The 25,143-nt window shown below is 43.0% G+C and overlaps 1 protein-coding gene across 2 annotated transcripts; it reads left to right on the forward strand.

The window, feature by feature from the left end:
* Positions 1-1,999: 1,999 nt before the first annotated feature.
* exoc3l2a (exocyst complex component 3-like 2a) lies at positions 2,000-18,110 on the forward strand. Of its 2 annotated transcripts, XM_080483275.1 has the most exons (13): positions 2,000-2,185; positions 4,893-5,455; positions 6,103-6,317; positions 8,451-9,201; positions 9,281-9,395; positions 9,475-9,585; positions 9,685-9,785; positions 9,940-10,050; positions 10,150-10,285; positions 10,931-11,053; positions 11,433-11,588; positions 14,367-14,488; positions 16,898-18,110. In XM_080483275.1, exons 2-13 carry the CDS (start codon positions 4,917-4,919, stop codon positions 17,211-17,213), a joined length of 2,796 nt encoding a protein of 931 aa, XP_080339401.1. In that variant the 5' UTR covers positions 2,000-2,185; positions 4,893-4,916; the 3' UTR covers positions 17,214-18,110. The 2 variants fall into 2 exon arrangements, with proteins under 2 accessions (XP_080339401.1, XP_080339402.1); XM_080483276.1 differs by lacking the exon at positions 2,000-2,185 and having other exon boundaries at positions 4,757-5,455.
* Positions 18,111-25,143: the final 7,033 nt, after the last annotated feature.

Consider the following 25,143-nt stretch of genomic DNA (forward strand, 5'->3'; position numbering starts at 1 on the left):
CCCTGTGAGATTTACACAACATTTGGATTTACTGGTCAAGACACGTCACATGCTTCAGGTCAGATGTTGCATTACCTGTAATGTCCAGCAGAGGGCGATGCAAAGCTGCACGGTCTTTTCCACAGCAGACGTTCACTGCAGGACAACAGCCACGATGGTGGAACATTCAAAATGATCAGTCCTGATTAAGAGTGTTGATCAGACTCCTCCAGCGCGACTCCTCGCTGGATTTTTAATTACATGTACGATTTGAATGGTTTGACCATCGATTTTATGTTTCATTCACTTAGTTGCGCTTTAAAATACTTTGTCACCGTGGTTTTGTATCAGCAGAATTTAAATCATTCTCATCTCAAAAACACTTGTAAAATATTAAAATAATATTGTAAAAACTATTACTCATTTAATATCAGTATTTTGCTGCTACTCAAACCACTCAAAACTTTGGATACACACCCACATACTACAAGTGTGTAATTGGATTGTCAGTTGTGTTTGGCTAGTTATATTTACCTGCTGAAAATATCCACCTGTAATTTCTCAGACAAGCAACAGAGCAGGGGTTTCAAACATGCAACCTTTTGGGCCAAAATCTGCCAAATATCCAGAAAACTGTAAAAAATAAAAAAAATAAATAAAGAAGACCTCAACTTTATTTTTCCTTTTCATATCTGCTGTTCATCATTAAGGACTGAATATTTCAGAGGACAGAACTCAAAGTATCACTGGTGAAGCAGTGAAAGGGCGAGTGAAGTAACAGAGGGGTGAACGTGAGACATCGCGTGAGTAGAAGAGCCAAGATCAGTCTGAAGAGGAAACTCACATCATTCCGCTCATCTGGAGAACGTCGAGGCATTTACTGTTCATGTTGTGTAATGTTGAACAATGTTTGTACATATTTATTACTTTAAAGTAGGAGAGGAGAGCTTCGCGCCTCGCTTCGCGCCCCGGCGCCCCCTTTTGATCAGTCGCCAGTCAAACTCTTGCACGTACTTTTGCGAGATGACGATGGAGCATGAGAAAAGGTCAGAACGAGTTCTATACTTAATTTCTATTTTTTTTAATAATAAATTTCAAGAATTGATTTAAAGACAATTTAATGGAGACGAGAATACTTTAACAGATAACATGATGGCGCACTGTTATGAATTATTATTTGATTAAAACAAATGTGCATTCTCAATAAAGGATTTAAAAATAGATCACATGGGATGAGTTGTAATTGAGGATGAGACTCATTCCATGCCATAAATACACGTCCAAAGTCCTGCTTAATTACAGTAAGTTGAGTATTTATGAGGCCGGGATGTCCTGCAGTGTTCTGCACACCGGGTGGCGATTCGGAGCCGCAGTGACAGGAGAAGCTGTTTACCGGCACCTTGTTGGGCCGACGCTTTGCTTTGTTGTTTCTCTAAAGAGCACAGTGCAGCCCTGACCTGTCCACGAACATTCCTGTCATACAGCGCGTCCCATCCTTCAGTTGTTTTGTCCTGCTGATGGGCTCTTTGTGGACGGCTCCGGTGACCTTGAGGCCGCGCAGTAAAGCACAGACAGTATAGCTGCCGCCGCTGCCGCCGCCGCTCAGAACTGTCCACCTAAAGTCTTCCGCTGAGGAAAAATACAGTGTCGATGGCGAGAGAAAGGAATTTCTACTCAAGGCTGAATCATCCCTCAAGTTCATCGTCCCTTTTACTCAGCCGTGATTCACTTGAATAAAACTTACAGAATGTTCTGTACAGATAGTATAATTAGAGTCATTAGCAGGGTCTCCAGGGTGCGGGTGTGTGTGTGTGTGTGTGTGTGTGTGTGTGTGTGTGTGTGTGTGTGTGTGTGTGTGTGTGTGTGTGTGTGTGTATAAAGGGGGGGTGATGGCTGGGGGGGAGGTCGAGTGGCGTAGGAGGGGGAGAAAGGACGGGACGGGCCTTTCCTCAGGAAAACATATCACCTTCCACCACAATAGAGTCCGTCAGGAAACCACAGGCAGCCACATTGCTCTCTTGAGTCACAGAGGACTTTCAGACACACACACACACACACACACACACACACACACACACACACACACACACACACACACACACACACACACACACACACACACACACACTTCCCAGCCTGGCAGCTCGCTCAGCAAACACACTCCAGGATGACACTGGACTGAAACACAGCGAAGCGCCGTCATCAGGTGAGTCTCTTCTCGCTGCACTGAAGCTTTAATTCTGAAGGAATCTGACTCCTTCGGACCTGCTGATTGCCTCACGATGTGTGTGTGTATGTGTGTGTGTGTGAGAGTGTGTGTGTTATGCTTTAATCTGCTGCCCAGCTGGACCTGGTGGCCACGCGTGTTTTGTTTTCTTCACTCAAACTGGCTTGAAATGTGGAGAAACTGTTGAAATCATCACAGTTTTGTTCTGAGATCAAACTGAGGCTCGTCAGCGTTTCCTTCATATATGATCTGTTGTGGAATCAACCACAGTTTTGTTTGGGTTTTTTGGTCATCTTCAATTCAATTCAAAATACTTTATTTATCCCCAAGGGGCAATTGGGCAACTACAACTGAGCAGGACAATGACAGACAATAGAATAAAATCGAATAAAAATAAATGAATAAATAAATATAGTAAAAAAAGAGTAATAATTATAGACTATATGGTATATACATAATATCAAGTAAATTGACTAAAGTGGGTGAAATGGGGTGTGGACAGTGTAAGATGAGTATAAATGAGTATAAATAGTATAAATAGTCGAGGAAAAGGGAATGTGATGTTATGTTAGCAGCTGGAGTTGATCTTTTCTCTAAGATGTCTGTTAAATAAGGTTTCAAACAGGAAGATAAATGTGAAAGTTGACAAAAAAACATGATCAAAATATGAAATTTCATGATTGTGGTGCATTTTTAGACCTATATAAGGTGTTTTATAGGAATTGTGTGGAATTAAGGAACCAAAAGAAAACTGTGACAGAGACTTATAAACAATAAAATAATTAAAAAAAAACGTTTCCATTAGATTAGAACTCTATTGATCCTGTTGGAAGCAAATCTTTCTGTAAGGGTGAATTAAATATAAGAGTTGAGTACAAAGTAAAATTTCACTGATCAGTGCATGTCAACAATTTGGCAGTTTTTTGTTTATTCAACAAAACAAAATGAATTTGCCATGTTATTTGTTGTTGTTTTTATTACGCTGCAGGGAAAGTGTACACTGCAAAAAAAACAAACTACTACTTATCACAGAGTGCAAGAGATCCCAGTTAGTTCGTCACTATGAACTCGAATCTGAATTTAAAAAAGAGAAATGAGCATGAGAGTGATGAGCACATATTAAATCCACTCAGGTTGATCCTGACTGGGACGTATCATCACCTCAAAGATTCAGATTTTAAATCTAAACTATGAATGGCTCAAGAAGTTCTTACATCTTCTCTTTCATATGTATGATAAAATAATCCCCCCGTGTCGTGTTTGCTACCTCAAGTCTTTTTATTTTCTGATGGCGAGAGTTCCTCTTTGTGTTTCCTGCTGCTGCGCTGGACAGTAACACGCCGAACGAGCTCCAGGGGACAAAGTCTGAATCATTCAGTTCATCAAACTGGACTTTAGATGGCAGGATTGGAGGGTCATCCAACCTCCGTCGCTCTGAAAGCACATTACAGACCACAGCACTGCTCACGTCTTCATGTTAGTGCAGGTTTGGGAGCAAACAATTTGTGGAAAACGCAACTCAGAAGTAATCAACATATTCTTGTATATATTTACTTTTTATATTCCTCTGTCATAGTACATACGATTATAAAGTTTGCTTTCACACTCCTGTTTGTCATCTAATACTTTAATTCAACCAGCTTCAATCCTCGATGCTGGTAATCATTGTAATTGTTTATAGTTCCATTAAACTATATTCCTTTGCAGTGTTTAACCAGCCTAAACTTTACTACATTTGGAACAAATGACAGAAAACAAACATCTATGAGTTTATATTAAAACAAAAGAGATTTATTGAAGAAACATCTTTTTCTCTGTTGAAAGAAATCTGGTAATTTGAGTCAAAATCAGATTTAAATGGCAGCTCATGAAGAAAATTCAGCTCCTTTTTGAAAACAACACTCTGATTTACTCGGTTTTAAAATTGGTGTTTAATGTTTAAATTCCGTACGTGATTGAATCACTCACTGAATTTTCGGTGAGTTGAGTTTGATCTTTTCTCATTTTCACAGATTGAACCGAAACCGTTGGAAATAAGGGAACGTCCAGTGGTAATTACCGCTGCAGGAATGTTCCTGGATTGAACCTGCAGGTTTTTCTTTATGGAGTTTGCATGTTTTCCCTTTGCCTCCATGTCTCTGCCCCGAGCTCTCTGGGTTCATTGGTGACTCTGAATTGCTCCTCGGCCTCGTGTTGAACCTGTGAGCTGTTTATATATCGAATTTTTATTCACATTTCTGCTCATATTGGTAAAAGAAACACAAATCCTCATCCAAAGTCTTTTCTCATTGGCAGACTGGAGGACAAACATGAAGGACTGTGTCGATGTAATCTCTCTCTCTCTCTCTCTCTCTCTCTCTCGGTATATAAGTGTTTTTTTGTTCAGCACGTGTCGTCGCAGCAATATTTTGAAGACTTATTTCCTCTTTGCTGAGTTAAGTTCCTTACATAACCTGCATGTGAAAGGATGTTTTGGATTCGGGTTACATAAACTGTCGCACGTCTGACAAACGGCCGGAAAAAACAATCGTCAACTGTCATTTACTGAGTGGAGTCGTCAGTCAAACAGGGACGAGACACAGTCATGTGGTCATTTCAGCTTCATGGTTTCAGTCACGACTTCATGTGTCCAAAGATGAGTTTGGTGAAATGATCGGATGATTTACTCGCTTCTCATGTGTTGCAGTTTGTTCAATCACAAGTTGCCGCCATGCCCATTCTGAAGAAGCTCCCGGGAAGGTCCAAGAGCTGCCACGAGTTCCCCAGAGTCAACGGGGAGCTGATCCTGCCCCGCCTGGACCTGGACCTCCGGGACTTGAACGACCTCAACGACCTGAACCACCTGAAGGACATAAACAAGAGCCTGAATCCCTTCGAGGACGTGGACCTGGACGAGGACGAGCGTAACGGCGGCGACCTGGGCCTCATCATGGGGGAGGTCAGGGGTAACCTCCAGCTCCGGTCCTCCCGCGACGGGGAGGAGGAGGAAAACGAGGTGAACGCAGAGCGGCACGGCGCCGGAAACCCCAAGGCGAAGCCGCTGAGGGGAACCCTGGAGCGGATCTGCGGAGTGTCGCCACTCAAGACTCTGGGGAAACTGGGGAAGGGGCTCCGCATATCAGGACGCAATGTGTGGGGCCATAGCTCTCCCCACTACAGCCCCGGAGACTCCAACACGCTGCCTGCAGAGAGGGGGGAGAGAAGGAAAGGACTGCGCAGGAGCTCGGAGGGAATTATGACGCTGCTCCGGTAAGGAGGGATGAGGGAGGGAAGGAACGAGCAACTCTACCTGTGTGTTTCTATGTGTGAAGATACTCGCTGTAGAACCAAAAGCTCATGGCAAAACTCACTTCTCTATCTTCCAAAGAGCTAAAGACAGTCTTTCTTTTGGGTTCGGATTCTATTCTGATTTATTCTAATCAATAAAGTAAAGAAATGAAAGAATTTCTACATTTTGAAGCTTCCAAATTGGCCCTAGAGAAGAGTTCCAGAAGCGGAAAGCCCCTTGCTGCCAGTGCAGGTCACTAATCGAACAGCATATAGTGTGTTTATTTCCTGTTTGGTTATGTAATGTGGAACAGCAACCTGTTGATCTACGGAACCTTCTTTGTTTGTCACTGACATAATGTGTACTTGCTGTGCTCGCTGAATGGGACTATTTTTAACCGTTGTCCGCGGCGGCGGTGTGTGGCATTCCAAACATAGCTACACACACACACACACACACACACACACACACACACACACACACACACACACACACACACACACACACACACACACACACACACACATTTCCAGCGGTGCGAACGCTCACCTCACACACTCCGATTCCCTCCATTGTGGCTCACAGCTCGTCAACTGTGTTGTGTGTTGTTGCTGTGGGTTGTGCGCAGCTTCACGGGTCGACGCAAAGAGGAGCGGCGGGAGAGTCTGCCCTGCGGGGACCTGAGTGCCGTCAGCGAGGCGGAGGCTTCCAGGCGACCCTCCTTCCTCAGGATCAGCTTGGGCAAGCTGAAGAGGGAATCCATGTCAGACAAAGCCTCCCAGGAGACCGAGGAGGAAACGGACGAGGACGAACCTGTGGTGAAAAAACGAGAGCCTCTCTCAGGTAATCATGGGTGATCCTGGCCCGGAGCCCGGGCGGAATGACAGAGGAAGCTTCCACAAGGTTTTCATCACAAGCATAAATAAGAACCAGTTACAGTTTCTGTTTAAAACATCTAATAAAAACAGAAAGCGAGAACAAGCAGAAGATTTCAGAACATGAAGAGACGTCCTCTCTCCTGAATTTGCACACTTTCTATTTCTTTTTTTCAACCTGACAGTTTATATAATGGAACATTTGCAAGGCTCCATATTTCTGTTTTCAGTAACTGTAAATGCAAGTAAGGTGGAAAGCTCTGCTTTAAAACAGCTGAATAAACAGTATGCACAGGCCAGATCAGCATTCACTCAGGATTAAACATTAGAATTGTCCCTCACATCTCAGTAAACTTTCAATCTACAAGTTTGGTGAACTTTTTGAAAATCCTCTCCCCGATATGGTTTTGTGAGATTTGCTTCAAACGTCTCCTGAAACAGACGTCACTGACGAAGCCCCCGAAACTCACTGCATGACGTGAACATTTCTGTCCCAGGCAGAGTTGCACATTTTCAGGAATTCTCTAAGTTGGACACTTTCTATGGGAATTAAGGGGAATGTATGGGAATAAACCAGGATTTTACTAAATTGAAGTTTAGCTCTTCATAGGGAAGTTAAATATAGTTGTCTAAATATATTTTAGCATAATCCAGGGCTAAAACAACCGGATTTCATGCAAGTACAGTTGGATATCTCATTCCTATGCCATCATGATGGAGGAATGGTTTCATGATTTGTAGAATTTTGGACTAAAGTTTGGAGCCCAGAGCACAAGACTATTCGAACCTGTAAAGTGAAGTAAGTGCTGATGACATTATGTGACAATATGTTTACCAAATTTGATGCATTATTAATGTTTAACTTAAAAATACCACATACCACAATACCACATATAAATGTTAAGGGTGTTGAATTAAATTGTTTCTACAATGCAGCGACAAAACAAAATTGATTTGATGAATATTTCCAAAATTCCCCTTCTTAACTTCCCATGGAAATTAAGACGTCTAAAGACATTCAAGCACATGCTTCGAGACTTGGTCTGGATCAATTGGTAGAGCTTGTCGTCTCTCAATCGGAAAGTTTTAGGTTTGATCCCTCATCTGTCGAAGTGTCCTAGAGCAAAACCCTGAACCCCAAATTGTTCCCAATGAATGGATGTCAGATTTAAGCTCCTTCCATGGCAGCTGTCACTGTTGCTATGAATCCATGAATGTGAATAACAACGTAAAGGAGCTGCTAAAGCAGTTGAAAGTCACCGGGAGAGTGGAATCCTTTCACACTACCCAACTTCAGTAGAGGTCAAATCCATTTCTCTCCTGACTTGATCTTGACTAGAGCACAGTGGATTCACTGATTTTTCATCCAATCAAAAGGTTTAGTTCCTGGTCAAACATCAACTTTCAGATCGATGGACGTGAAACGTGAGAATCTGTTAACTGATGTCCTTCACCTGAGAAGTTGCATTTTGTGAAACACTTGCGATCTTACTGTGCCATGAGAGAGAATCTTTCATTCATCTGTCTGATCCCCTCGTTATCTGTGTGTTTACTGGACAACTTGAGTTAGTTTTCAATGATCTTCATGGCTCTTTGACATTCTAACCTGATTCAGTCGGTGCTTTTCAATGAGGAACATCGATCATTTATGTCTACGAGACCGATCAGTCTCTCCAGCTGACCGTACGTCTTCATATACGACTGTTTGCTTATGAAGTGAGGGTGGGAGACCTTACTGTTGCTGGTCCAACCTCAGCAGTGCTTCCTCTCATTTATTGACTCCCTGATGAGAACGAGAGGTCTCCAGACCCCTGAGTCACTGGGTTCACGCTCAAGCAGACTGTGAAACCAGGAAATGACCAGACTTCCTCCTAAACCCCAGCGTCCTTCAGATAGAAGTTCAACCAATCCTCTGTTTGCAGACTCTACAGGAACCTCGCTATTAGGAGAAGAATGTATAGAATGAGGAACATGTAACCCAGATTTTCATGCACACACATGAACTGAAAACCAACAAGCCCCTCCAGCCTCTGTGTTGCTGGTCCCCTGTGTCTTGTTACTGTTGCAAAATAAACTCCTGTTTCCTTCTTGCCCCCCACAGTTCTGGAGATTTTACAGCTGGTCAACCACAGGGACCTTCTGCTCGCTGACACACACATCCAGGAGCTGGAGCGAGAGTGTGAGCTGCTGGCTCTCCTGCCAGCCACCTCCACCCCCAGCCTCACCCCGCCCCTGTGCCCCAGCACCCCTCCAGGCATGTTCCCGTTATCATCCGTGTCCCTGGACGAGTCCCTCAGCTCCAATGCGACGCTGGACTCCAGTCGCAGAAAGGCGAAGGACGTGGAGCTCCTGTATGAAGCGCTGCAGAAGGAAATGTGGGATGTAGTGCGCGAGTCCCTCCGTCAGCCCAGCGCCGGCCCCAATCTGGGCCTGGTGGTGCTGGTGATTCAGCAGGAGGAGCATGCAGACGCCGCCTGGTCTTTGAGAGAGGAGAGCAAGCTTGAACGAGAGCCCCCCCTGGTGCAGCCCAGTCAGCGTCCCCGGCGGCTGAAAGTGAAATGGAGGCTGGCAGTGGCAGAGGCTGCCGACTGGAGCCTCCCACACCAGATGGACACCCAGGCCGGCCAGCTGGCCTCGTACCTGGAGCGCCTGAGGAGCCGGATGGTGGATGACCTGGACGCAGCCAGGAGGAATGCCATTTCCATTTACCCGGAGGAGTTTGCTGCCTTCCAGGTGTATGTGGAGAGTTACCATCGCGCGGTAGCCAAGCGTCTCCGGACCATTACCTGCGGCCCACTGCAGATCACCGACGTCTACTCTCTACTTGACTGGTTCTACAACATCTACAACAGGTTGGCGATGGCAGGATGTTTATGGGATGCTCCAATGCAATGATGAGTTGTGTTATATCCATTGGTCATTTTCTTTCAGGGATGTTCTGGGAACCATTGGCACCACCACACCCATCAACTACTCAACACTGGAACCGATTGTCCCTCAAGAAACAGTGGACCGACTGGAGCAAGACTGCATCAGTATAGTCAGGGTGAGCAAATTGTTTCTTCAGCATTTAATTCTTTAGAAATCTGAAAAGACCAATTTTAATGTCATGCTCTAACTATTAGGACAAGGTAACAACAGAACTGATTCAGGTCCTGGATGAAGAGGAGAGGCGATGGGCGCAATCTCTGCACATAGAAGAATATCAGTCACACCTGGCCCGCTCAGTCATCCAGGTACAACACAACCTCACAGTATTCCCACAGTGTGGGTACACTACTCTTGGACTGGCAGGGCTATATGGAGATAATTACTCTTGTCTTTCTCCATTCCAGAGGCTGAAGGTGGACTTGGACAGATCCACATCGGTGAATCAGTTTCTCGGAGCGAGAGTAGCTCGCTGTAGTCTCATCGGATTGGCTGACTTTCTGTACAGGTGAGTTTGTGCAAGTGGGTCACCGAATTACATCAGTTACAATAATAACCACAAAACAAATACAAAGGGCTGGAAGAGCATCTACAGCGAGGTATTTTCTATACACACTTCATATCTATCAGACGATTCTCACGACGTCTTTATGTTTATCAAGTTTCCAGAGGAAGGTGGAGATGTTTCATGACACTCAAGCAGAATTTGGAGATCGAGGGGACGGATATGTTTCCAGGACCATCGCTCTGGTCAACTGCTGCCCCCCTCTCAGGTAAACAAACAGCAACAGTGACCCCAGTGACCTGGATATGTTCAGAGAGACTTGTAGTGAATACTGAAAGCTTCCTGATGTGATTTGTGTAACCTGCAGGTCCTTTGTGGAGCGCTGCAGGCAGTGTGACCCACAGGGCAGCGAGGAGTCAGCGCAGAGGGCCAACTCCTCACTGGACAGGATCATCAACCAGTCGGTCCGGGTTCTGACCGACAGGCTGTTTGAGCACATCAGGGTGAGGACGAGTTCACACCTGATTTATGCAGGGACATGGAGAACTCCCTTATCTGCAAACTCAAATTGTCATTGAAATTGAGAATTAAGAAATGCTTGAAGACTGAGAGGTTTCACAACCCTGCAAAGTTCAGAGTACAAAACTATCCCCATTACATATGTACGAATGATTATCATTATATCTACTAGTAGCATACTTAAGGTATCAAAAGTCTGCGTGTCAACGTTTTAAGAGGAAGCCCATCTGTTAACACCCTTGAACGGCAATATATCATCAGTATACAACCATTTAATGAAATGAGCTTCATTCGCATTTCCTGATTAATTCAGGATTTGTTCAGATTAATTAACCTTTTATGGAAACCTTAAAATCACAGAAACGTCCACATGACAATAAATTTGAAGTAAAATATTTTTTCTTTACCCTGGTTTAAAAGAAGACAATGTAATGGGAGTAGAACAGTCAAGTGGTTAAACCTGATAGATAAAGTTGATTAATAAAAATGGTTTTAGTAACAGTTATTCCTCAATGTGAATCATAAATCATCAATGAGGAGTGCAAGTGGAAAAAGAAAACAGGCACTTAAGTGTTTTAATATACTGTACTTAACTTTGTATATCTGAGCGCCGTTTGTTGTCGTTCCAGCCTTTCTTTGACAAACTCATCAAGAGGAAATGGCTGAACAACACAGAGGCCTTCGAGGCAATCGAAGCCATCATCAAGCAGCACTTCAAGAAGTTCAGGAGGATGGACTCTCCACCCTACCAGGTAGACACAAAACAAAACAAAACAAAACAAAACTGTGTGATCAGTCAAATCTGGTGGTGATCCGTCTGCAACTAGTGGATCGCTGTCTGCGGAATATAATGGAGAATCCCTGCCTCCTCCCAGAACCAAAAGCTTAACAGCAGCAAGTCTCTTGGTTCTGCTCCCTTGAAAGGGAGATTTTACTTCCCACCATTGCTTATGCTTGCTCATGTGGAATTGTTGTTTTTTCTCTGTAAAAGTGCCTTGAAATGACTGTTGAATTTGGCACATTACAAATATAATTGAGCTGAATTGAATCAAATCGAATTGAATCCACATGTCTGAGCCCTCTGCAGTAACCGTATGAAAGTTGATCAGTTCTCATTGCTGTGGCTGACAGACGATGGTGGGCGAGGTGCACCGGCGGGTCCTGGTGGAGTATGTCCGAGCCATCATGCGTGGACGGGTCATCTGCACATCCTCTAAGATGAGGAAGAGGATGGCTTTCCGTCTGCAGGATGAGGCCAAGCAGCTCAAAGGACTCTTTAAGGATCTGGTGAGTCTGCTTTTTAGACACAAAACACTGGACGTTTCCTCTTTGCATTGGCTTCCTCAGTCAAGGTCAATACATTTTTGGGGGTCTTTTAATCTTGAGTGTTTTTCTCAAAAAAATCTGATCTCTACAATTTGATCTTAACAAGACAAGTTTCTGCAGTTGTGAGAGAAGAAAGCCGTCCCATTCTTGTCTGATGGAGGCTTTTATGAATCTCCACGTTTTCTGTAGGTAAAAACTGCCCGGGGTGCAGTTTTGAGGAAGACGCTGTTGTGATGGGTGCAAATCTTATTTAGGATTGTAACTGTTTAATGAACAGAAATGGATGATACCTCTGAAGATCACGTTTAAAAACTCAGTTCTCTGAAATGAACTTTGGACTCTTTGAATATTGACAATTTTTTGAAGAATTAATTTGATTTGATTGTCGTCAACATCCACATATATACCAACATACACTGACAATCAGCCTTCTTCTTTGGACAAACAGATTTAATACTGATTCTCAAGATGGACTGACGATATTATGAACTAAATACTAAGATCTCCAACATCCCGGTTGAAGAATGTGTTTTATAATGACTAAAAGGTACACAATTTCTCAGTGTCGTTCTTTCAGAGAAATTAAGAGATATTTTGCCCCTTTAACATTTTTATTCTTATTCTAGATAATATTACTGGAGTAATAAGCAACTTTATGAAATGTGTTGCTGCTATCATAATAAATTACCTTATTTTTTTGATATAATTGTCAAATTGCTTGCCTTTGACATCTTTTATGTTGTCTGTGTTCTATTGCAAAAAATATATATATTGGGCAAATGAAAAATATAAAATTGCATTTGACATCTCATTCCAAACAATAGATTCTGTGGAGACCTGATTTAAATATGAAGTTAGACAGATATTAGTGTGAAAAACATTCATCTTCCAGATGTTTATCTCTGGTATGTGTGAACTTAAAGAAGGTGAAAAGCATTGAAAAGCAGAAGTGATGGTTTTGTTCCTCGGGGAGCACGAGCATCGACTGATCCCAAACTGCTGATTGTTAGAAACCCGGAGCCGAGCTGGCCGGGGATGCAGAGTGTGATAGCGGTGAATGGAGCCCGACCCGGGAACTTCCTAGGTCAGGAATAACTCAGACAGTGTTGATACAGGAGTGAACTCTGAAAAATGGCTGCCGTCAGTGAGATGGAGATGGATGAACCGGGCTTACGTTAGCACTTGCCAGAGAGGGGAAGAGGGTGTAAAACAACGAGGTCTGACAGCGTGGCATTTGCCCCCTTTCTGTGTGCGAGTTCAAACAAGTGTCCGTCACCTCGGCTGACAACAGGAAGCCGCTGTGTTCGGAAGGAACTTCCCGTTCCTGTCAGCTGGCCTGCTTTGATGTGGCTCTGGGACGGCCTTGATGGCCTTTTTTCACCGAGGAGCAGAGGATGAGGTGTCCGTGGAAACGGGGGGGTTGCAGGGGGGATGAGTTTTTAATGGTTGTCTAAAAAAGGTTTAGTTATTTTTAGTGAATTCCGAGCCAAAGAATTCAGTTTTCTTTTTCCTGGGATTTTGTAGGAAAAACAAGATGACGGAAAAATAGACAGGATCTGTATTATTCTTGGTAAACGACTCAAATCTGGCATTCGGAGGTATTAACCTCAGAAACTGAAAGTATGAACACAGTCTTGATTTAGTGAAATGTACAGGACACTTTTTAAAGCTTTTTCTTTGTTCCATTGAAATTCACATAATGCTGCTGTCAGATAAGGAAATAAAAGTAAAATAACAGAAGTCCTTCAAAATGAAAACTGAAATCCCAACTGAAGTTATGAAGCTGTTCTGAAGGTTTGAGCTGTAAAACCTCTTTAAGCTCTCTTCAGCTCCACTTCCCACCTCAGGAACTCGCCATCAACGTAAAGTGGGAAATGTTAGCAAAAGCTGCATTTCCTCCTCAGGAAGTTTCTCCAGGTTATAAAAACCTCTCGGGGAACTCAGTCTTTAGTGGAAATTCCACCAGTGGAGTCATCGTCTGTCTGAGCCTCCCCGTTGGGGAACAACAAATTTCAGTAATTCATCCCGCAGACACACTTTCAGCTTTTTCACATCTTCTACATGCATTTGTTCTTTTTAACTTCTGTTCTGCTTGATATTCTCACAAAATCATCATCTTTATTGTGGAATATTATCATTTTAATTTTGGCTGAAATCGGTCTTGACGTTGGAAAAGCTAAAAGCAAACAAACAAATGCAGAATTACCGTAATTTAAGACTGAATATAAGCTGCACCCACCAAATTTTAAAAGGAAAAAAAGAAAAGTTGGAGTTACGTGACGCACCTGAATGCATCACCCATGTATCGACAGCATGAATCTCGTTAAGCCATAAAAATCAATAACTAAGCTGCAGGGTTCAAAGCGTGTGAAAAGAGTAGTGGCTTATAGTCCGGAAATTACGGTACTTGGTAACTAAAGTCCACTCCAAACGATAGAAACGTAAAAAAAAAAAATCTAAATTCGGAATTTCTCTTGGACAGACTCTAGAAATATAATGCTGGTTTTGTCTTTTTTTTTTAAATATCTACCATGCGCAAGATGCTCGAAAATAACATAATTTCTATGTATAACAATATAATTCAGTAGTTTTCAAAATGTGGCGCGTGTCCCTTCACTAACTGACGTAAGTTCAGCTAACATCCAGATCATACAGCATCTTCCTCCCACTTGCATCGGTTGGTTCAGATTTTGTCTTGGGATGGTTTGATAGTGATTGTTTTCCCTCTTGGTGCTTCAGGAATCGACTTCGTCCTGGTTGGACAGCATCATCTGCCACCTCGCTGACATCATTCTCCTGGAGGACACGCCCTCCATCCAGATGGAGGTGGCCGTCCTGGTGAAAGAGTTTCCTGATATACGGTAAGGCCCTTTGCCAGAATAAAGACTAATCAGACATTGCTGTTGCTACCGGGAAACACGTCGGAAAGCGGATCCTCTCTGCACCAGTTCCCCAAAGGCGCCGTTTCTTTTCTGCTTACTGCCACACATTCCCCGTGTTGTCTTTGGCCCCGAGCCCAAGCAAGAAAATGTGAGACTATGTATGAGCTATTTTTTTGTCACAATGGATCAAAACAAGGAAAAGGGGGCATGGAAACATAACTACATTAACTTTGCTATTTTTGGAGAGCAGCGCGGGTCTGTTTTGAGAATGGATGCGGCACCGAGGCCTCGGGGGGGGGGGGGGCTCCCAGCCTGTTTGTGTTCACATTGAGACTCAGGTGACGGCTGGTGACCTACGAGCCCCGGCGTGACGCAGGGCCCTCCGAGGGGCAGACAGGAAGCTGCTGCCGAGTACTTCCGGTTCCTGCCACCCTGCAGGAGACAGACTGGTGCCATACTGAGAATCAAAGAGGGCAGGGCGTGGAAGGGAGTGCAAAATATTGGTACTGCAGCCTGGAGGCGGCATGCTAAGTCACTGCTTCATGGCTTGACTATTTATTGCATGCCCCCCCCCCCCCCCCCCCCCCCCCCCCCCACTGGTATTTTAGGAGATTTTGAGTTTTCTTGGGAATTCATTTAGGTTTAGCAGGCATCTATTCTCTCTCATGTGGCCTAAGCTTGGATTTATACCAGCAGTTCTTCCAGCTCTCGCTCTTCTCCATCTTACCAATTAACAATATCGTTGCCAAAAACATAGACAACAAATATGAAAAGTAATATTTCAATAGTGTCGACATGTATGAACACAGGTTATTTTTATTATTTGTTTGTATTTTGTATTCATCAGTCCTCCCATGTAGGATAACTGTACAATTATTGACTCATATCATATTTGCTAATTCATCTGTAGACAACTGGTTTGACAGGTTCCATATAATATCCAAGCAGTGTAATTTACGTTGCGAAATTGTTGAATAAGATAACTGGAAGGTATGAATAGAAACTAGTTCTGTCTTTTACAACATACTCTGCAGGGCTCAAAATGCAGGACGCCACACTGGTTTATTTACAATATATTTAAGTGACAGGATGTGGTGTTTGGGCCACACGGTGGTATAAGCAGTTAGCGCTCTCGCCTCAGTGTGAGAAGGTCCAGGTTCAAATACCGGTCGGGGCCTTTTTTCGGTGGAATTTGCATGTTTTCCCCATGGGTTTCCTCTGAGTACTTCGGTTTCCTCCCACAGCCCAAAAGGTTAACTGGTGAACTTAAGGTGCCCCGAGCTGTGAATGTGAGTGTGTATTGTCATCTGTCTCTCCGTGTTTGTCCTGTGACAGACTGGACACTGTCCAGGTGTACTTGTGCTCACCAGCTGACAAACTGATGGATGTGGTCTTATGACCAATTATGTCTTGGTTAGCAACTTTAGTTTACTACTTAGCTGATCCCCTCAAGTGAGGCTGTATAAATGTGTGTGTGTGTGTGTGTGTGTGTGTGTGTGTGTGTGTGTGTGTGTGTGTGTGTGTGTGTGTGTGTGTGTGTGTGTGTGTGTGTGTGTGTGTGTGTTCCTGTATTTGTGTAATTACCAGGGCCTCCTGTGGTCTCATACAACTTACATGAGGACATTAATAATTGTGGGGACTAATAAAAGTCTATAGGCAAAATTGTTGATGTTTTCAGTAAAAACATGTTTTAAGATCAGATTAAGGTCTGGATTTGGCAAATAGTAGAGTCAGTTGTGGAAATTTCCAAAGACTCATCAAAATGTAAATAACATTTATAATTAACAGAAATGTCAAACTCTCCAAATGTCTTCTGCACTGTATTTCTAATTTGATTTCATATGTTAAGTATTAAAATATTTGGTGATTTTAAATAGTGTGTGCATTTGATAGAAACTATGGAGGTTCAACATTAACAGTCGAGCATCCTCCACCTTGTCAAAACTGTTTTGTAAAACAGTTCAGCCCCACAAGCTTGTTTTATAGTTAGATTTTCTACTTTGGGATTCAACTCATGAATGTGATTCATTTCCAGTCCAGAAGAGGTTGAGTAGTTTAATTTAGACTCACTTCATTTTTAGCAGTTGATTATTTTCTTCCTCTTTTTTTTTGGGGGGGGAGGGGGGGGGGGGGGGGGGGGGATCTCGAAGAGACAATTTTCCACCTCCAAAGAAACAGAAACAGATGTGTCCTATCAATTGTTTCATCTCAGTTACGTCAAACCAAATTATTACCGGTAGTTTGACTTCCAGAAAGAGCGCCTGTGAGTCACTGAGTTGTGAGTGTTACTCAGAGTCATGACACCTTTCGATGGCACCAAACAGACCCGATTGCCATTAACACCCGTCTGTCCCCCCTCCTTCCTCCCCGTATCCTTCCTCATTACAGGAAGAAGCACGTCTCCACCCTGCTGAACGTCCGCGGGATGATGAGGCAGACGGAGCGTCAGGAGATCCTCAACGTCGTCAAAGACTTCGAGTGCAGCAGCGCCCTCATGTGTCGGGACCACGCCCTCTTTTCCGACATCCCTATCACCTCGGAGGTGCACTGCATCAGCCTGGGCTTCCTGCGCCTCGCCATGACCGTCTCCAACTGGTTCTCGGAGCACCGGCCGAGGCGACACCGCAGGACGGGCAGCAGGAACGCTGCGCCACCGCACACCGAGGGGGTGGAGGACGCCAATAAGCTTCACAGAGAAGACTAGCTGCTGGTGTTAGTGGAGCAGGCACAGACCTACTGTGGCGGATGTAATGACATGTACATGCACCTTGACCAAAAACAAACTGATTGTACCAAAGATTACCAACCACCTATAGAAGCTTGACCTCAGGTACTGCTCGTACTGTACATGCTCACTGACTTGCCAACGTTTCTCCATCTCTACACGTGCCTTTTGGGAGGAAATTTGACAGAGACTGTATTGTTATCACAAACTTCGTCTTGTAGTATTTGAAGCCATCTATGCAGGTAAACGATAAAATATCAACAAAATGTAATTTGTTCATCACCTTTTAGCCTTTTATTCTTCCACATTATTGCAGAAAGAACTGTCAGCAAAGGCAATGCAAGAGAACCTGCAATGTTTGTCGTTCAACATATATTTGCCTTGTTGTATTCTGCAGTATAAAGAGCGTGCATGTGTGCAGTACAGGACAAAGGTTAAACACAGTTCAGAGGTTTAGAAATCAGAAGAGTCGTCAGAATGGCCCCAATTCCACTGGAAAACAGGAAGAACTGAGGAACAGGGAATAACGTCTACGTCTATGAGGTGACAGAAGACACAGAGAAGGACTGAATCCACAGAAAGGATGGATGGAGCAAGTCGACTGAGGAGAACTGGTGCAGCAGAGTGTGCTCTCTTTTCTCTCCTTACAGCACTTTGTATGAAGAGATAAACCAAAAAAGAAAAAAAGTGTGCATCTTCTCTCTTACTTCACCTTTAGCGAGAGAAGAACACTCTGAGAAACAAAGCTCTGCACAGTACTGCATGAAAGGTTGTAGTGTATGCAAATGGGAACGTGTTGAACTCTCACTGTGAATTAAATGGATCTGTTGCTGGAAACTTAATAAAAACCCATTGATTGGGCAGACTAAACACATTATGCTGCTTTGTTGTTGTGAATTGAATTAGTTTGTAAATGGAACCATCATTTAATTCTGGTCAGAAATTCTCTCTCATAACCTGTTCGGAGTTATAAAATAGGTTCAGAAAAATTTAAATTCAAACACGAACCTCGATTATCAATGGTGTGTGTTACTTTTAGCAGTGATTTATAGAATATTACTATCAAAATAACTGAGGCAAATATTATATCGTGATTTACTTTAAGATTATTACAAGTGTAATTTAATTTAATGTAATAAATGAAGATTTTAGTGATAAATAAAAGTCAGTGTATCTTTTGAACATCTAAATATGGATAATGATTTTGTGATGAAAGTGTAATGATCCTTCTCATAAATTGTACATTGATGCAACTGTGGCTCGGTTGGTAGAGTGGTTGTCTCTCAACTGGAAGGTTGCAGGTTTGATATCCCCCCTCCCGCCCCATCCACAAATGGAAGTGTCCTTGAGCAAGACACTGAACCCCAGATTACTTCCAACGGATGGATTAAGTGCCTTGCATGGCAGCTGCCTCTATTGGTGTGTAGGTGCATGTGTGAATGATTGTGACTATCAGTGGAAAGCGCTTTGAGGACTGTTCAGGTGGTAGAAAAGTGCTTTTTATGTGTAATGCATGTACCAAAAAATTACTTTTTGTTTTCTTTCAACTAGTCTTTGGAGGAACTGACACCCATCTATTTCCCATCTGCATTGGCCTCCCTGCCTCTCCTGCTGTCTTGAATCACTACAGTTTCCACTCTCAGCCGGTGACTGGCTGTTTTAAAGCCGATCTCTCTGTTTGACTGGAGTCCATGACTGGATATTCATGGAGTCTAGTGTCTGACATTGTTTAGATGATGAATTTACCAGCAGCAGCTTTGTTGTCGGACCCAGAATCAAAATTGATCCTGGTCTTGAACTGTATCTGCTGTGGAAAGTGTGTTCTCAGAATAACGACAGTCGAGTGAACTCTCAGAATTGATATGCTTTTGTACAATTACTCTGCCAACTTCTATGTTTAGGTGACCCGGAGAACCTGGGAGTGTCAGACACTTAGTCTGCTGCTACGTTAAACAATACATACCAAAACGACAGACTGACGCACAATCTATATCGTCGGTACTTATACGCACATACTTTATGTCTGTGATGTTTATCTTAAGGATACGGGAGCTCTGCTCAGTATACAATTCTAGAAATACGAAGCTCTGCCGCAATCACTTTGTGACGTTCCCCCGGCGTGCAACAAGAAGGGTCGTACGCCCCGAGGCCAACAACGGGATGTTTTTTGGTAAACAAAGATTTCCTGTTGTCCACCAAGGTGCCAACGGATGCTTTTATTGGAGCCAAGTTTACGTTGTGCACTAGGAGGGAACTTCCCTTCGGCTGCAGCCGCCAAGCTTTTTCATGTCCGAGCAGCTCGTGGGCTTCTCAAAACAAAGTAGGCTAGTCACAGCAGGGGTCATTCTGCACACTGACCTCTGGCTGCCGACTCATACCTCGGTCAAAATGGACTGTTTTGTTATGGACTTCTGAAATGTAGTGCACCCGGGACACACCTTCAGTCTGTCTCAGGGATAATGAAAGAGAAACACACTCACTTTTTATCATTTAGAGACACTAATTTACCAGCTGGACTAGAAGATACTTGTGCACACACAGGGAGTCTGGCGGAATGTCCAACCAGGAGCCTTCTTGTTGGGAGACAACAGTGGTACCAGTGCTCCACTGTGCCACATGCAGAGGTATCCCCTGCTACAATAAGTTATCGAGGTGTTGGGACTGTGAAAGCTTCCTAAATACAGAGAAGCTGTTGCATGTTTCTCTTGATTCTGCAAAGTCTTCTTCATTGAAAGCAGATTCTTCCAATCTGATGTCTGGAACGATCAGCTTCTCTGGGCACTGCAGTCATGAGACATGAGACATGTTGTAGATTCTGAAGCAGACCTGGAAAGCTAGCCATTACTTTTATTCAACAGCCATTGAACTGAACTGTCTTCACTATGAGCTCCATCAGGATCCTGCTTCCTCTCCCATGGAGACTGATGAGAGATTTGTTGAGCTTGGTGGAGTTTTGTTCGAGTGTTTCTGCTGGAGGCAGTGGCATTTTAGTAATGGTTACATCAACATTTTGTTATGATCTGCTTTCTGCTGTTTGTTTTCGAGTAGATTTGTTATTATATTTAGAGGAAAACCTTTTTTCCCCTTAATCCATGTTAATTTGTGGAGGAGAAAATCGGACTTTTCTGAGGTTACAGATATTCCTGATTACGTGATTTAAAAGCACTTCAAGATATTTTGTACAAGTGGAAAAATCTGTGTGTTTATGCTTTGCGCATGCTCACTGGCATCCACATGGTCCAGCTGTTGGGCGACACGGTACCGTCCACCTGGTCACATGCTTGACTTAAGACTTGTTATAATCACATCACATCACATCACAATCAACACTTGTGCATCTGAAAGAACCCATTTCCTTCAGCTTCTTCAACATGTTTACCTGTGACCAACAATAGATTTGAGAAGTCTGACCTTGAGCTGCACTGTGCACTTGTTTTTATTTTTAAGAGGTTCCACGAATTTGTGGGACAGAGCAGGAAAAACATTAAGGGAAGTTGGCATCGAGTGAATGTTAAGTTTGGCAGCGTTTCTTCTGAGTCATATGTATATCTAAAAGAATTATCAGACATCCTTTCATATTGCAAGGCCGAATGCGGATGTTGGACGGCTGTTTTCCAAGTATCCCATGCGGGGACTACCGTCTCTGACTGAGGATTGCAGGTAGGAGTTCGGGCCAGAGTCTTGGAGGTTTCCCTCGATCAAGCTGCTGAAGGTGGAGTATCACAATGCAATCCCTGGGAAGCACTCCCCTGCTTCCTCTCATTAACACAGCGCTGCAATGGAAAATCCATCTGGCTGAATTGGCTGTTTGTTTTCGGAAGCAAGCCGTGCCCTGTCTTTGTTCACACTGTCATGCACTTTTCAAGATTCCACTCTTCTCCACATATCTGAAAGTACTCGGGAGATTAGGCCGTGTTGTGGCTGTGAAGAGCGCTTGGTCCGGGTCAGGTCTGAATGTGAGGGCTTGTTTTGTCTAGACGGGTTATTCCACTGTTTTTTCCTTCTGAAACTCTGATAACGCCTCATAACTCAGTCTGGCCTCATTCATACCTGTCACATATTCGAGACTATTCGTTGGGCATATCGAGGGAGGGGGTATTTACTTCATTCTGCAATAAGAAATCAAACTTGGTTTGTTTTCATTCAACAGAAGTGAAACTTTACCAAAACTTCTAAAAATCCCTCAATCAATGAAGAAACCTGAGATCAGAGCTGAACTCTTACCCAGAAACACTTTTTATGATTCTCCCTGATGCGTGCAACTGCACTGACCTGGCATCCTTCAAGTATAGGAAACAACTGGATTAACACTTTCTGCTCTTACTGTGTGTCTCCTGGATCTGTCTGCTGAACCGAGCACATTAAGAACGTGACGATGTCCTGCAGAAAACTAGAACTTCTTTTTAACTCTTACGAGTCAACATGCTCCATCAGGGGAGGTTTCATGATGGTTCAGCACTTGGAGTCAAAAAGAATTATAAACTTTAAAACAAGGTTCACAGAATGTTGCTGTATATCAATTTGAGTACATTTTGCAGTATTTTACAGGAGTCTGATTCTCTGCTGCAGCAGAAAAGCCATCTGAAGGAGAAACTTGCCACGAGTTCATTGCAAAGTCTTACTGTGATGACTGCAGGTAAACTGGACTAAAAATGAGAATGTTGTTTAACTTCAGTTGATGCCGTAAGTAACTCCTGTGTAAACGGGTTGAAAAAAAAAAACTTCACGAGAAGGAGAGAAAACTCCTTTGAGGTCATAACAAAGATGCAAACCCAACTTTCTAGAACGTTGTACGACAAAACACTTGCAGATTCTCAACTACTTGTTTTCCACCGGAATCATGTGGAAATGAATAAACAACAGTTTGTTTCCAATGTAAACATTTAGTCTGGAAACAGAGAAACAGCTTGGCGGGCTCTGTTCTATCCCCCCGATCCCCCAGCCCAATGAAGTGTAAGAAGGTGTTCATGTTGCACTGAAACAAAAGAGAAGTTGAGGTTGCTCACTTCATTTAGACACTTTATTCTGATGACTTGCTGGAGATGATTTGGAAACAGTCTCAATGAATAAACTAAAAGTTGCAATGTAAAACTATTGTTGTATTTAATGACATATACTTCTTTAAAATTGAAAAAGTTATTTCAAAATTACGTCAAATCAAAATTATGACTTTGAGTGACTATATGGTAAAATCACAGTGTGACGGGTGCAGAGCAATTAAACAACCAACCATACTTCTACCTAGGAAGCAATAGATTATGTTTCTTATTCTCTACGGACAACAAACAAACAGTTTTAAAGACGGTTTCCACTACAGCTGCAGCCAATAGCTTCCAAGCACATGTGAGAGTAAACAGACAAACAATGAAAAGAGTCCACAGTGTTCATGCAGACAGCTATCCTCCAATAAAATAAACATTTATTCATCATCACCATCTTCTGCATTTACACACAATATATATATGGTGGTGAGCTTGAATATGTATGCACTCTTCTCTGTGTGCACGCACAGAATGAATGAATGAATGAATGTCTTACAAAAAGAAAAAAGTTGCTTGTTGTACAAACTACATTTTCAATGTGTTCATGTGTACGGTTAACATTTTTAAAATAAGCTTGGTCATCTTCATCTTATAAGGTAAATATGTCTTGTTCTCTTGGTTTTGGTGAGATGAAGGCAAAAATGGTTGTTTTGGTTGAAAAGCCTCCAGACAGCTGCTTTGTCCTTTTTCCAGAAGTTTTTTTTAACTTGAACTTTTAACTGACTTTGGACTTTAATTCACAAACAAAATCATGTTATAAAATTATAAAATTATCTCTATAATGATCTTGTATGACGTTGTGATTTCCTAGAGGAGAATAATTGTCTGCATAGTTCTTCAATAGACCAAAACTCCTGTAGATTGTAGTTTTTTGAGAAAAAAAAAACTAAACAAAAAACAGATTGCAGAGGATGTAACCCATGTTCTTGTGTAACATGAAACATTGCTTCTGACAAGTTGCGTAACCACACATGGGCGAGCCGCTCGGGCTCGACCCGTCAGGGTGAGACTCGACAGAAAGGACCTCGTGTCCTCTCCCAGGTCCAGCATGCACCGTCCGTCAGGATGGCTGCCCACTTGAACCAAAACAATGGTGCACTTTGTCATTCCTGATGGGATATCCTGATTTATGTTATCTGAGCATATCCATCAAGTGGATCTTTATTTAGCGAGCAGGAGGCGCGGGGTCCGGCCTCCCGGTGCCCGCTCCGGATCAGTCTGCGCAGACACGCCAACCTGTTTGTTTCGTTATCAGCAGTCGCATTAAATCATCCGTCTCAGGCCGCCGGCAGGAGGGGCCGAGGAAGTTCACCTTTGTTCACAGCTATCTAAAATAAACGTTGACAATATCTTAAGGCATTCGTAAGAGAAAAAAATAAAATGCGTCAACAAAACTTGTGCAGAATTAAATCGTCCTGCTGTTGATACTTTTGATTTGTGCCTAAAGTCGACCTGGGCTGACGCATGGATATAAATATTTTGCTCAGGTCTGCGCTGGCCTGATGCCACGGACACTGTAAACATCCCAACCTGTGGAGGTATTTGTTTTCCTTTGTTTAAACTATTTTGACGTCTGTATAATAGTGAGAAAATACCTTTGTTGGTCCTGATTGTCTGTATTTATGCGAGCACATCCCCTGGCCTCATGAACCTGGCCTCATTACCGCAGGGCGCGCAGCATCCACGTCAATCAGGCGGTGATACGGCAGCAAATAGGAAGATGGGAGACCTGCAGGTGGTGATGAGCCACTCAGGAACTGGAACTGGAGCCGCATGAAGCTTCGTTTTACCTTGAGAATCCGTCAGGCCCTCACATGATGACTTATTGGCTTTGAACGAAGGCTACCATTTTTCATTTGGACGAACCAGCCCGCCACTATTTTTGAATATTTATCTTGCAGCTTCCTATACGTACATCTTTATGAACTTGGTGAGCGTCCTGCTGGAAGTTACAGCGGCTCAGGCTTGAAGAGCTGAGACATCCCCAGCGTTTGTGAGGCTCTGCTCACACTATCTGCTCTGGAACACATTTTTCTTTTACTTCTTTTTAGCAGCGCTCTGTAGCTTCCACAAAATGATGCGTGAATAAACTTTAATGCTGTTCGTATCGCTCACCCCACACGCTGAGAGGACAAAAGGTTCTTCCCATATAAACGAACTGAGATATGCATCACATCTGATAATGTCATCAAACAACCGCAGGGTGGAAGCACTAAATAACCAGCTAGAATAGTTAAAACTGCAATAACGAACAAAAACAGTTAAAAAGGACGATACAGGCTAAAATGGCTAAACAACTACAAATACCAAAAAATAGCTCAAACAGTCAAAGAGCTTAAACTGATCAAATGGCTAAAAGAGCTCCAGCAGTTCAAGTTAAAACAAAGTAATAACAGGAGAATGAGTTTAAACTGCTTAAATTTAATCAATGTTCCATAAACAGTGGGGCGGCTGTGGCTTCTGTTTTGTACGATAAAGATTCGATATAATCCTTCAGAAAGCCCTTCTTATTTCTTTATGTGTTTGAAGACGCTCTAAAAAAGGTAAATCGCCTAAAAGCTCCGTATTCTCGTACTTATTTGTATTAAATGTAGATAACTGATAACATATACTGATAACATTTCAAATGGTTCTCAGTTAGTTCTTATGAATAAAAGAAATCCACTGTGATAATTCAGTAATTGAATACATGTGAAGAAAGGTCACAGCATCTATCTTGTTTTTCACCTCCTGAATTTAAAATGTCAGTTCAAGCATGAAGCAAACTGGACTAAAACTCTCTAAACTGGACGGAAGCCTTGAACTCGTGACTGTCTGTGCTGAATAAAAGCTCCGGGAGGAACCGGCTCGTCATCCATCACACTGAC

Source organism: Lipophrys pholis, assembly GCF_963383615.2.
Source record: "Lipophrys pholis genome assembly, chromosome: 16".
NCBI lineage: Eukaryota > Metazoa > Chordata > Actinopteri > Blenniiformes > Blenniidae > Lipophrys > Lipophrys pholis.